Here is a 12,532-nt window from a genome sequence, read left to right on the forward strand (position 1 = left end):
ACAAATCTGTGTAGCATTGGTATTTATTCAGTAAAAATTGACATATTTTATTCGGTACCCGCGATTCTACTCTGCTGAATATACCAACATCACAAAGTCAAATTCGATGAACCCTAAATGAATAAATTGTAATTACAAGGTACATATAACTAAAATGACCATACATCGCGTAACTTCTGATGACTCAAAAAATCATAATTATTATTCATAAAGGTAAGGGTGCGAGGTATCGATTTGTACCCCCCTATTGAGCATTCTAGCAGTCCCTGCCGTCTTCTAACAGTATACTTTGTGAGAAATAAATTACTCACCAGGTTTGATGCAGGACATTCCACAGGCACCATCGCAGAGACACTTCTTCTTCTTGCTCTTGCAGTCCTCGTCTGATGAGCATTTCCTCAGACACTTCTGACCCTGATTAAAAAAAAAACAGTACTTTTTAATTCAATTATGTTTTATACAATATAAGTAGGCATATGAGATTTCAAAATGAAGCGTTCTTCTATGAAAGTACGGAAAGGGACTAGAATAATCATAATAATGGGAAAAGTAGGGTAACAGAGGTCTACAATAAATACGGCCTAAATATAAATACTAAAAAAATAAAATTATGAGTATAAACAAGTCCCCTGAATATGAAAGAACCTGCGAAATGAATAGTGTGTATAATAGATAATAATATGTAATCAAAAAATACTCGTTTATCTATAAAATATCTAAAATTATGCATTTAAATCTTACATAACTTTGGATATTTTATAGATAGAATAATATTTTTTTCTATTACAGTTTGGTTAGATAGGGCTTAATGAACTTAAAAAAATGAACCAACAATATGTGTATTATGTACCTATTCTGAATCCAACGAAAACAAATAAGAATGAATGAAAAAATGTGCACAATTTTGTCATATTGCCCAAAATATACCAATACTAATGGTTTGGCTGAGGCAGGTTTAAATTATTTTTCAAAAACTTACCAACACCATCTGTAAATTGTAGTGTTAGTTCAATGAAAACAAATACGTATGACTAACAAAGTTTAATGTGCGCTATTTATGACGGATATTAACAGCCTATTTCCACCCTTCGCTACTGCTAAATATTATCATTCAAGAGAAGATCTATGATAAGCGAATCGTTGGAAGGAGAAGAACGTCCTGACTCAAGAATCTGAGAGACTGGTTTGAGCTCCAGCACTCCGCCGCTATTCAGAGCAGTGACAGTCAGGGGAAAAATAGCCGAAATCGACGCCTAGTCCAGTGGTCGGCAAACCGCGACTCGCGAGCCACATGCGGCCCTTTGGCCCCTTGAGTGCAACTCTTCCAAAAATGCCTTCTGCCCTATTTAGCATGGCTACAAAGAAGAAACAAAGAAAAACGGAAGATGAAAACTGTGAATTTAAAGTTGAATGGACTGAGACTTTCGCGTATGGCCTACCGACCTGTATTATTTGTCGGGAAAAATTGGCGCATAACAAGAAGTCAAATTTGGAGAGACACTTTAAAACTAAACACGCCCTGTCACGTCATTTAGCACTAAATATCATGTCGGTGATGCAAGGAAGAAAGCAGTTGAGAAACTTTAGAAGAGTCAAGAAAAATCAAGTTCTGTATTTAATTGCTGAAAACAATCTTTCAACAATGTTATTATTGCAAGTTCTGTGGTTAGATTTCTAAGAGAGGAAATCAAGAGTTAATTGAGAAGTCGTAAGTCGTCTTATTGATGAGAACCTGGAATTGTGCTTAAAATTAAAAACAACGACATGCAAACCTGACTTCCCAAACTATCCAATGAGATGCAAGACCACTATTCACATTGAGTGTTTGTCAGTCATTGTCATGATTTAATTTTATGGATACCATACTTACAATTAAATTTTTATCAATAAATAAGATCATTATTACGTACGATATCAAGTTAATAAACATTGTACATATTACATAATTTAAGATTAAGAAATTTGGCTCTCAAAAGAAATCTCAATCATTGTACTGTTGATATTTGGCTCTGTTGACAAATGAGTTTGCCGACCACTGGCCTAGTCTGATAATGGATATTTCACAAAAAGAGAATAAGTACGCACATAAACATAACGGTGTGAAATCAAATAATAAATACTGCCAATTTAAATTATTTGACGACAAAACTTTATAGGGGACAGAATATAATCATTTCAACTTTTACACCACACAATATGTTTAATACACAGCAATAAAATGTAACCCTACTGCCTTTCAAGCCCGTCTGCTAGAAACCGAAGCATATTCGTTCAACACGCACACAATGTTGACATATTACAGGCCGCAATTTACAGCCGAAGTAAGCCTCAGGTTTTGTACAGTCAGTTTACAGGATGGAGAAGCTTGCTGCTACCGCAAATTTACTAACATTATAATATTATGTATTTAATAATACATAAATTCCACCAGCGTGGTTGAGTTTAGTTGGGCGTCGTTTCATAAACTGGGCTCCTCTTATGTAAGCCATATTGATAATGTTAAGTATCACTTTTGCAAAACTCACATTTCCATATAAACGGTGTTACCGACGTCCTCTTTCATTGGGTATAGGTACTTTGGGTTACATGTAAATTGTACGTAAAACATTTCACCGTGGCACAGTTCCCCGTGAGCTTTCTTATCGGAAAGAGACAGCGACGTCCCGTGGGGGTAGGCAGATTGAGCGTCGCTTGGGGGCGGCAGTTACTCGAAGGGCGGTAAATCGAGGAGAATCATTTGGTATATATAGACATAGCTACAATTATTTTGTTTACATGCTTACAATAAAAACATAGTAAAAATGGCGTGGAAAAAATAAATCTGTGTATTGCTAAATTTCATGGTACAAACCAAATGTGTGTAAAATATGTACCGCATAGAACCTCAGACTCTGATGATTTAGGTAAATATATTTATTCACTTTGTATATCTAAATTTAATGTTGTATGTTTTAGTGGTAATATATTTTGTTACTAATGTATCCATACAATAGATTTATTAGACATTGGAGTCATGAAAGAATGATAAAATATACTGTATACAAATGGAGCGGCAATTTTTCTAGGGACGTCACTGGAAAGAGATGACCGTATACTATACGGTCACCAATAATTTTATTAGATTCAATATGAACATAATTCAATTTTACATTAACTTTATGTCAGTACTATACGACCGAAAGAGGTTGGACGTTCTTTAATATATGGCCACGTATTTCCGATACAACATTTCACGGCAAATTGTGATACGGCGTACCGCATACGTACAAGTTTTCGGACACGATATTTTTGCTTTGACGTGCATTTTTAGAATGCGTAATGTATGGTATCTGACCATTGTATTATGCACACTATGGTAAGTAAAGCAAGATGTCTACAGCAGGGGGGGGCAAACTTTTTGAATGGGGGGCCAAATTCAAGAATTTGAAATGAGCGGCGGGCCGCAAGTAAAATACCATTTTTAGATATACTATTTATTATCACGAAAAATAAACACTACAAAAAATTAATGAGAAGAATGAAATTGCTGCACATTTTTTTAAATTCAGATGTTAATTTTGTAGTTGATATTCTCAAAACTGTTTGCAAATGGGCATCGGAGATATTTGATCGTAAAGAATTTTTATTGAGGTTCATGATTGAAAATGTTTGTTCACATATATATAGGTTGATCCAAAAATAACGAACATTTTTCTTGCATAATCTTTAAGTAGGTCGAATTTGTCTGAATTAAGGGCATTATAAAATTTGGAGATTTCTACACGACGATGCAATTCTCTTAAGTCAGTGTCACACTGCAGATCAATAATCTCAAGTTGTAGCTCTGTCGGTATATTACCAATATCTATTGAAAATGGATCGCGTACTATTGCTAAATAAATTTTAATCAGTATCAATATTTTTTTTTAAATTATAAAAAAGAGTAGATATTCGTAATCAGAAGTACAATTAATGATGGCGGGCCGCAAAAAAATACCCGGCGGGCCGCAGTTTGCCCCCCTCTGGTCTACAGAGTTATCAGATATGCCAGTCACAAAATTAATGGAAAAACTTGTGGAAAACTTAATAAATTCTGAAGAATCCTTTGAAAGCGATAACAGTGTTAACGGCCTGAATAATTCTAATGAAAATGCTGATATTAACTCAGCAAATAGTGAAGATAGTAGAATAGTAAGATTTTAGTATATTTTCAACATATTTCAATTAAACAATGTTAAGTGATTTTGCCTTTCAAAATGACAATATCTCGAAACTTACTGTATGTCACTTAACATGGTTTACACCCGAGCAACTTTATCATATTAAATTAAATGTATTTACCAGTAATGTTGCCTGATCTTCGTCCCTGGGACACATGGCTGATGGAGAATTTCTTGGGTTCTTGTATACCCTTCCGTCATCGTCGGCTTCTTCTGGTGCTGCCGAGGCTCCCGTGGATCCTCCGGTGGGCTCCTCCCAATCGTCGTCATCATCAGGCGACTCAGTCACAGCGGCTTGACCTGAAAAATTAAATTCGCAATCAATTTAAGTAGACGTTCGTTAACCATAAATTTTGATCTTTAAATTATCTAAATAACGTGATGTGTTTTGCAGAAAGGTACAACCTCCACCACCATAACAATATGGGAAAATAAATAAAATAAATACTTATCACAGAAAGTGATAAATATGATACGACATCGGTACAGGATTGGTTTGTCGAATATCCGTTTTTTGTCGAAATCGACCTTTTAATGCAGAATGATTTTTTGTATCTAAAAGGACCAGAACTATCCTTTTCTTTAAATTACATTGTAATGAATATAGCATTCATATGCTGTAAAAACAACAATTTAAATACCTCCATGTATTTAAATATCGAATAATGAAATTTGTATTTCGTCTCCTGAACATTTTGACATTTGGTCTATTCGACAAACCAATCCTACAGCGACGATGACGTAATCAGGCAATTACCGATCACTGTCAGGCGTGATATTTTTAATCTCGTGACCGCGTTAACCGCGAGCTGTCAAACAGTCTTACTTGATTCCATTTTTTTTATCCAATTGGAGATTCTAATCGGATGCATTTGGAATCAAGTAAGATGCAGTGCTGTGTGTTAACAACTATTATAGATAACCGCTTTGTTTATCAGTGGCGAAGACTCCATACTAGGCGATTATTTGAAGCCTACCTTCTTAAGAAAAATATTTTTTAATTGCATATTGACTTATTTATATAATCACTTGATTATATATTCTATAAAATAATTTATTTTGCTAATGAGAGATGCCGTATTTGTAGGAATGTATTACACAGATAATTACAAAACAATCTGCAAAGGTTTTAAAAAGTATACCACAGCGCGCCATCTGTCTTGACGTAAATAAAGGTCGGATTGTGTTTCAAATAATTCTCATTTTTTTTATATGGCTTTTACGTCACGTAGCCCCGCCCAGTCTATTAAATTGTATGAACTAAGGTAAGCTCCGATCGCAGAGCCTAAAACTAAATAATTAATAATTAGATAATTTTTTAAATAATTTCTATCGTGTTTTATCGAATATTAATAAATATAGACTGTTTTTAAAAATAAAAAGAATTTTTATCTAATGATTTTTGCTGTGTATAAATGTTTTGAAAAAATACGTACTTAATTTAAACTGATCGCTTAATTTTTATGTCGTCAGTGAGTTTTGGAAGTTTCATTAAATTAGTGTGTCGTTGTCATTAGTGTGTACCTATTCATTAGTAGTAATATCGTATTATCTTCTTATTTCTCGTAAGTATACCTGGCAAGTGTGTTCTTTTTATCATATCTCCATAGCCTACCTCTTTCCAAAAGTCACCCTTCGCCACTGTTGTTTATTGAATTGCTTCAAGTGATATCCGTATTATTTTGGAGCAATAAAAATCACAAAAAACTGTTATTTGTACGTAAGTACGTAAGACCAGCATGTTGATTTACAAGCAAATCTGGTGTAATATTTTAGCATTATTATGATAAGTTTTGCTGTTTGTGGTGTTGAAAAAACTCTCGATTTAACGCTATAGGATAGTGGATCTATTATGTACACAACGCGGCTACCGACGGTAGTTTATCATATTTATGTATTGAGGTATCATAATTGTTACAATAAGTTAGCCGTCAAAACTGTCTCTCTCGCTCTAAAAGTTTCCACAGCCAAGAGAAAGGCTGTTAAAACATATTACTTTTTGACAGTTCAGACGGTCAACTAATTGTAACAATTAACCGCCTCAATACATACATATGATAAACTACCCTCGTTAGCCGCCGATTTGTGTACATATAGAATATATGCGCAAGATGCCTATTCAAAAAGTAAATAAATATTAATTAAATACATTATTATTCAAAATGTTACCAACACCTGCAACATTCGCATAAAAGTAAAACCTCATAAAAACATAATACTTAAATTAAAAGAGGATCGCTCTGTTGATTTAAAGGCATTTTAGTTGTCGTTAGACAATAAAATAGACATGTAATTTATTCTATGAGAGTATTAGTATTAATGCTATGTACGCCATTCAGGTTTCATAATGTATTGTATAAAAATTAACCATGCTATTATGAAGGAGCAATGCACTTTTAAAAGTGCATTCATTTAGAACGAGATATTGCAAACAAATTCAAATATATTCATCATAACATTACATTATTAATTATTTTTTATTACTTGATTAAGTAATGCGAATGCTATATGTTTTCGATTACATTCGTAATACTAATACGTAAATAATTTGAAAACATCTCATGCATATATCTACCCACTAGAAAAAAATCCATTTTAGAAACCCAATTTGATAAGCATTTCATGTAAGAACTACTAGTTAAAATTGTCGTAAACCTAAACACAAAATATGGCTTTTAAAATGTCTGTCTGTCTGTTACCTATTATTTTTTCCGCCATAATTTAAAAACTATCGGACACATTCTCGAAAATAACGCATTCGTCGCAAGTAAGCTTGCCCCCCCCCCCCCCCCCCCAAACATTGAAATTGAAAGCCAATAGATTAGACAAATAAAAACACGGCAAAAAATGATTTGAAATTCTCCAGCACCCTCTTTAGAAAAATTTCTTAGATTTTAATTTCTAACACAAAAATTTCGAAACACTAATGTCGGGTTTTTTTAGAAACTCAATCTCTAATGGAAATGTCAAAAAAATCTCGGTGTCCACCCGAATTCCGGAGTGGTGTACACCAGTGGCGCACCCAGGGGGGGGGGGTAAGGGGCCCTGGGACCCCCCAAACATGAAAATTATCAGAATGATTTTAAACATTGACATTGAAAGCCAATAAACTATACCTTTGGGCTTAGACAAATAAAAACACGGCAAAAAAATGATTTGTAATAATTCTCCAGCACCCTTTTTAGAAAAATTTCTTAGATTTTAATTTCTAACACAAAAATTTCTAAACACTTATGTCAGGTTTTTTTTAGAAACCCAATACCTAAGGGGACTGTCAAAGTCCACCCGAATTCCGGAGTGGTCTAGGTCATGGCTGGGGAGAGCTGACAGGGCTCTAGCTTGGGGGCCCGGGCTGTGGGGGGCCCGGCGTGTCGAGTTGACCAGATAAGTGAGATAAACACACATCATAAATTAGCTTTAATAGTAAAAAAGTCGCCTGTGGCGCTATTACACTTCATGGCCATGAACATTTTCAATTACTTATATAATTTTACGATATATTTTTTGATTATTATGTGTTGATACTCGACATTATTTATTAAAGTAGATGTATTGAAAATCACCAATAATTCACTGTATAAGTACCCTTAATTTGAACTAAAACACAATTTGAAAAACGTTAATGTAGTGTTTCACACTGCATTTAATCTTAGCTTAGGTAGGGGGCCCGCCAAAAATCCTAGCATGAGGGCCCGTTTCAGGATGTGGTGACCATGGTATAGGTACACCGAGTGCAATAGACAAAAGACCGATAAACGAGAAATTAAGCTGTGAAGAAGATAAAGAGCCTATGGGACTTATTTACATTCTCCTCCTTGCCCCCCCCCCCCCCCCCAATATTAAATCCTGGGTGCGCCACTGGTTCCTTCAGCAGTATAAAGAGGTATTTGCTAATATTTAAATCCTGAATATACTTTATGTTTCGATTATTTATTCAAATTAATTCATGTATTATATATACCTAGTATAGTGAAAACATTCCTGAATTTTAGAAAAGGAGTTTTAACTTTAGGTTCAAATATCTTAGGATCCATTTTGATAGACTTGATCCATAATTATTGTGAACCACCCATATAAATAATAGTATTGAATGACGAAAATGCTGGAAAACGAAAAGATACAAATCATAATATCGTTTTTTTTACATACAAATTTGTGACCAGCCCGTAACGTAGCCAGAATTTTTATTATTATTACGTTTATATCCGCTCGGAAAAATCGGCAACGAAATATTATTACGATTTTCCTTAAATTTTCATGAAACTTTTGGCGATTTTTTTATGAGTTTTCTTCCGGCTAGAAAGGCCCGTGCCCACATGAGCGTATCGCGGTGCTAATACGGCGTAGCAATAATTTTTTTTTTTTTATTCTCCGGTCGCAAACAACATGTGAAATTATCGTTTTCGGCAGGCAGATGGAAACATAAAAAGGCAAGTTTATGTTAGCGCTTAGTTCCACACAACAGAAGCGTTTAGTTTTCTTTTATACAGCAACAATAAAAATGTACTGCTTACACCCAGGGCCGGGGCGAATTTTTTAGGATACACTGTAACGTAAATCGGCATAAATCGTAGTACTCTGAGGCCTTGTTGAGGCCGTAAAACAGTAATACGCAACGTTTTTATCAGGAGGGACAGTTAATATAATTATTGCTCATGGATATACGTATCGCGGATAATGATATGTAGACATATTCTCTCCCAAACCTAGATATCGCTACCTGCGCATCTATTATATACACAAGCTATCGAGGGTAGTTTTTCATATGTTTGTATCGAAGTGTTTAGCACACCTACGGATCTATTCTATACACATGACTGCTTTCGGCCGCTATCTAGGGTAAGAAAGTATCCAAGTATTAGCACTTATTGTAACAATTACAATAAATTAGTTGTAATTGTTACAATAAGTGCTATGTTTTAACAGCACGTCTCTTGGCTGTGATAAATTTTAGAGTGAGATAGACAGTTTTGACAGTTCAGATGGTTAACTTATTGTAATTGTTACAATAAGTGTTAATATTTCGATACTTTCCTGCCTTAGTTGAACAGTACCATAGTAAAACATAGCACTTATTGTAACAATTACAACTTATTGTAATTGTTACAATAAGTGGTAATACTTCGATACAAAACTACCCTTGATAGCTGCCGTAGCGGCCGATAGCAGTCTTGTGTATAGAATAGATGCGCTTAAAGCAACAATTAGATAATCGATTGCTAAAATCTATACCTACATAATGAATAATTGGGATTTTTTTTAAATTATTTAAAACCCCATGTTTAAAAAAATTTACTGTTGCATTTATTAAAATTGTCATTTAACTTCAAAACAACAGTGGAATAACTGAGATACCCCACTGTTAATAATGGTATAAGGTACAAAAAATCCTACCATTATCATGTATTATAAACCGCAGAAAAAACAAAATAAATATAACATAGTATAACTATTACATTTGTATGATACAAACATTAAAGTTCAATTATCTCGAAATTAGTATTTTTACTTATCCCACTGTTGCTTTCAGGTAGCGATATACATATACTTTGGTATATATATATATATATATATATATATATATCAGTGGTGAAGGGAGGGGGTAGGTTGTTAAGATCCGATCCAACATAAATATTGCACACTAAACTTCGTCAGACATAAGTATTTGTTTTCAAAGAACTGACTACAAATTCCATAAGATTTTCCTGTTGGTTAGTTTTTAAAATTTAATTAAACCCTGCGCAAACCAACACATAAAAGATAACACTCAAATATTTATTAATCTATAAAATATCTAAAATTATGCCATTAAATCATACATAATTTTAGATATTTTGTAGATAGACGAATATTTTGTATCTATTACGATTTGGTTTAGGGAGGGCTAAATGAACTTAAAAAAAAAAAACTAACCAAAACCATCTGTAATAAATGGATTCTTATTTCTTAATTCAACGAAAACAAATAAGTAAAACTGAAAAAGTGTACCTGTACACTATCTTTATCGGATCACCCATATCATTCCTAAACTATTATGATTTGATTTAGGCAGAGTTTAGTTGATTTTTTAAAACTAACCAGCATCATCTGCAATTTGGATACTTAGTTCAATGGAGACAAATAAGTATGACTGACAAAGTTGAATGTCCATTATTTATGTCGGATCTTGACATCCTACCTCCACCCTTCGCTACTGCTATACAGTAGATATGCAGCTGTCTAAATTGAGAACCTAGAGACCTACCAGTGTAAGAGAACTTACGAGAAGAAGCGCAGTGGCAGGAAAGGTACATTCTTTTCCAGCAACACATTTCCCTCCCGTGTCCAAAACAGCTGTTCAGCCCTACCTCCACTATTCACAACTGTAACCTACATACCTAGGTACAGGTGTCAGTTTTTTTAATGATAAATACCACAGAACAGATATTAAATATAATTCCGATAGGCTATATACCAATATAGTAAATTTTGACGCAGGGTTTTAAATGTGTAAGTGTCCTATGAAAATGAACCATGCATTATAAAGTGCAATAGTGTATGTAATACACCAATATTAGATGTGTATCAATGCATAAACCGAGAGCAGTTGTCAGTATTCGACGTATGACGTATTCTTGACACTTGTTTAAATTCATCCCGTATTCTTCCTGACTCGAGATCGGTTGCCTGCTTCTCCTTACCCGTTAGATATTTCAGTTTCAATTACTTTTGAGTTCCCTGATAAATACTGTATCAGTGTCGAGTCATGGACACTGAAGGCAAGGGAGCGGAAGGCCACTGATGTACCTATGTGTATACCTATATATCGTCACTGTTCTGGCAGAAGACACTAATTCGAAAAAATTACATATTGAGTTAGTTATACCAAAATGTTCCTTATTTCAAACTTTACCGTCTGGAAACCTTCTTAATAAATAAACAGTCTTTATTTTAAAGTCATCCTTTTTACGATTACTTAATAAACTCACATGATAGACCATTTCAAACATTTTAACAACTTCAGAGTCAAATTACTCAAAACTAGTATTCTCCAGTTAGTGTGTTCTGCCAGAACAGAGACGACATATCAGCAATTCTAGTCTATCAGCAATTCAAATCGGTGTAAATATAGTACGACGGCGCTGGTTTGATCACAATCCGCATAGTATTTTTAAAGAGTTGTATATTTTTCATTTTTTTTTTTAACTTGAGAGACTTCGTTGAGCTCACATCATAATAATGGATCTTCATAGAAGCGCATCAGACGTGCAGTAATTAAATTAAAACACGATAAATATGTATTAGAATAATAATTATGTGGAACACGTATTTTACGATGTGTTTTATTTTAATTGCAAGATGAACTATTATCAGGTAAGACACTAAGAGGCCATCCATGGACTGAAACCGTATGCGGTTTAGAACCGTATGCCATACTAAACTTATGATTTCTGTTCATGGAAATATATTTTCATAAAGTATCTCTATATATATAAAAATCTCGTGTCACGATGTTTGTGGTCGAACTCCTCCGAAATGGCTCGACCGATTTTTATGAATTTTTTTATGTATATTTGTTAGGTATGAGAATAGGTCAACAAGTATATTTCATACTGCTAGGTGATTAGGGTATCTCTATCCAGAAAATTTTTCTTTTATTTTTTTGACAATTTTTTTTTTGTATTTTTTTTATTATTTGGCATAAAAAAATACCTATAACCTCTAATTTTCACTTTCCTACCCCCATCCTCCCATTTTTTAATCGCGATTAAAATTACAAATTTAACCGTCGTTCGTATTTCAAACAGAACGAAATTATTTATGTTGTTGAATGACAGATGGCACTACGTCCGAGAAAAATTCAAGAGAAGCGTCGCGTCATTTTGACATTTCATTCGGCAAATCACAACGCAGTGCGTGCAAAATTTTGTACGATTTATTTTAATTTATCTATTTTTATGTGCGTGTATTACAGTGCACAATGCCAGCAAGACGCAAGGGGGGCCATTTGGGCCGTCGAACGAATAAAGCAACAAACATGCGAAATAGTAGAAAGAACAGACGAACAAATCCAACAAGATAACAAAAACGTGCGTGTAAGCATGTCGCAATTGCGTGCATCTCAATCACAAGAGGCACGAGCTGAACGAAATCAACAACGACAATTGGAACGGAGCCAAGCGCGCCGGTTCGTAGTTAACACACGCAGAGCAAATGACCGACAACGCCAACAAGTACATCGAACATTTACATCCGCTTCGTTCCTTCGTCTCGCATTCGAGTACGAGCCAGATATTGAATATTTCGCTCATCCGAAAGTGCTGATTGGTGCTATGGACAAAGAATGTCCCCAT

At 34.3% G+C, this 12,532-nt stretch overlaps 1 protein-coding gene across 1 annotated transcript in view; it reads right to left on the reverse strand.

Annotated features, from left to right (window-relative positions):
* Nucleotides 1-12,532, reverse strand: part of Hasp (Hig-anchoring scaffold protein) — a 93,482-nt gene that overhangs the window by 69,780 nt on the left and 11,170 nt on the right. Inside the window, exons 2-3 of the mRNA XM_085961247.1 lie at nt 4,321-4,499; nt 312-414 (exon numbers count right to left, since the gene is read on the reverse strand). Coding sequence (XP_085817373.1) covers nt 312-414; nt 4,321-4,499 — 282 coding nt within the window. The remainder of the gene's footprint in view (nt 1-311; nt 415-4,320; nt 4,500-12,532) is intronic.

The sequence above is a fragment of the Rhyacophila brunnea genome, unplaced genomic scaffold (genome assembly GCF_057557595.1).
Source record: "Rhyacophila brunnea isolate RB1 unplaced genomic scaffold, BYU_Rbru_1.0 scaffold_12, whole genome shotgun sequence".
NCBI lineage: Eukaryota > Metazoa > Arthropoda > Insecta > Trichoptera > Rhyacophilidae > Rhyacophila > Rhyacophila brunnea.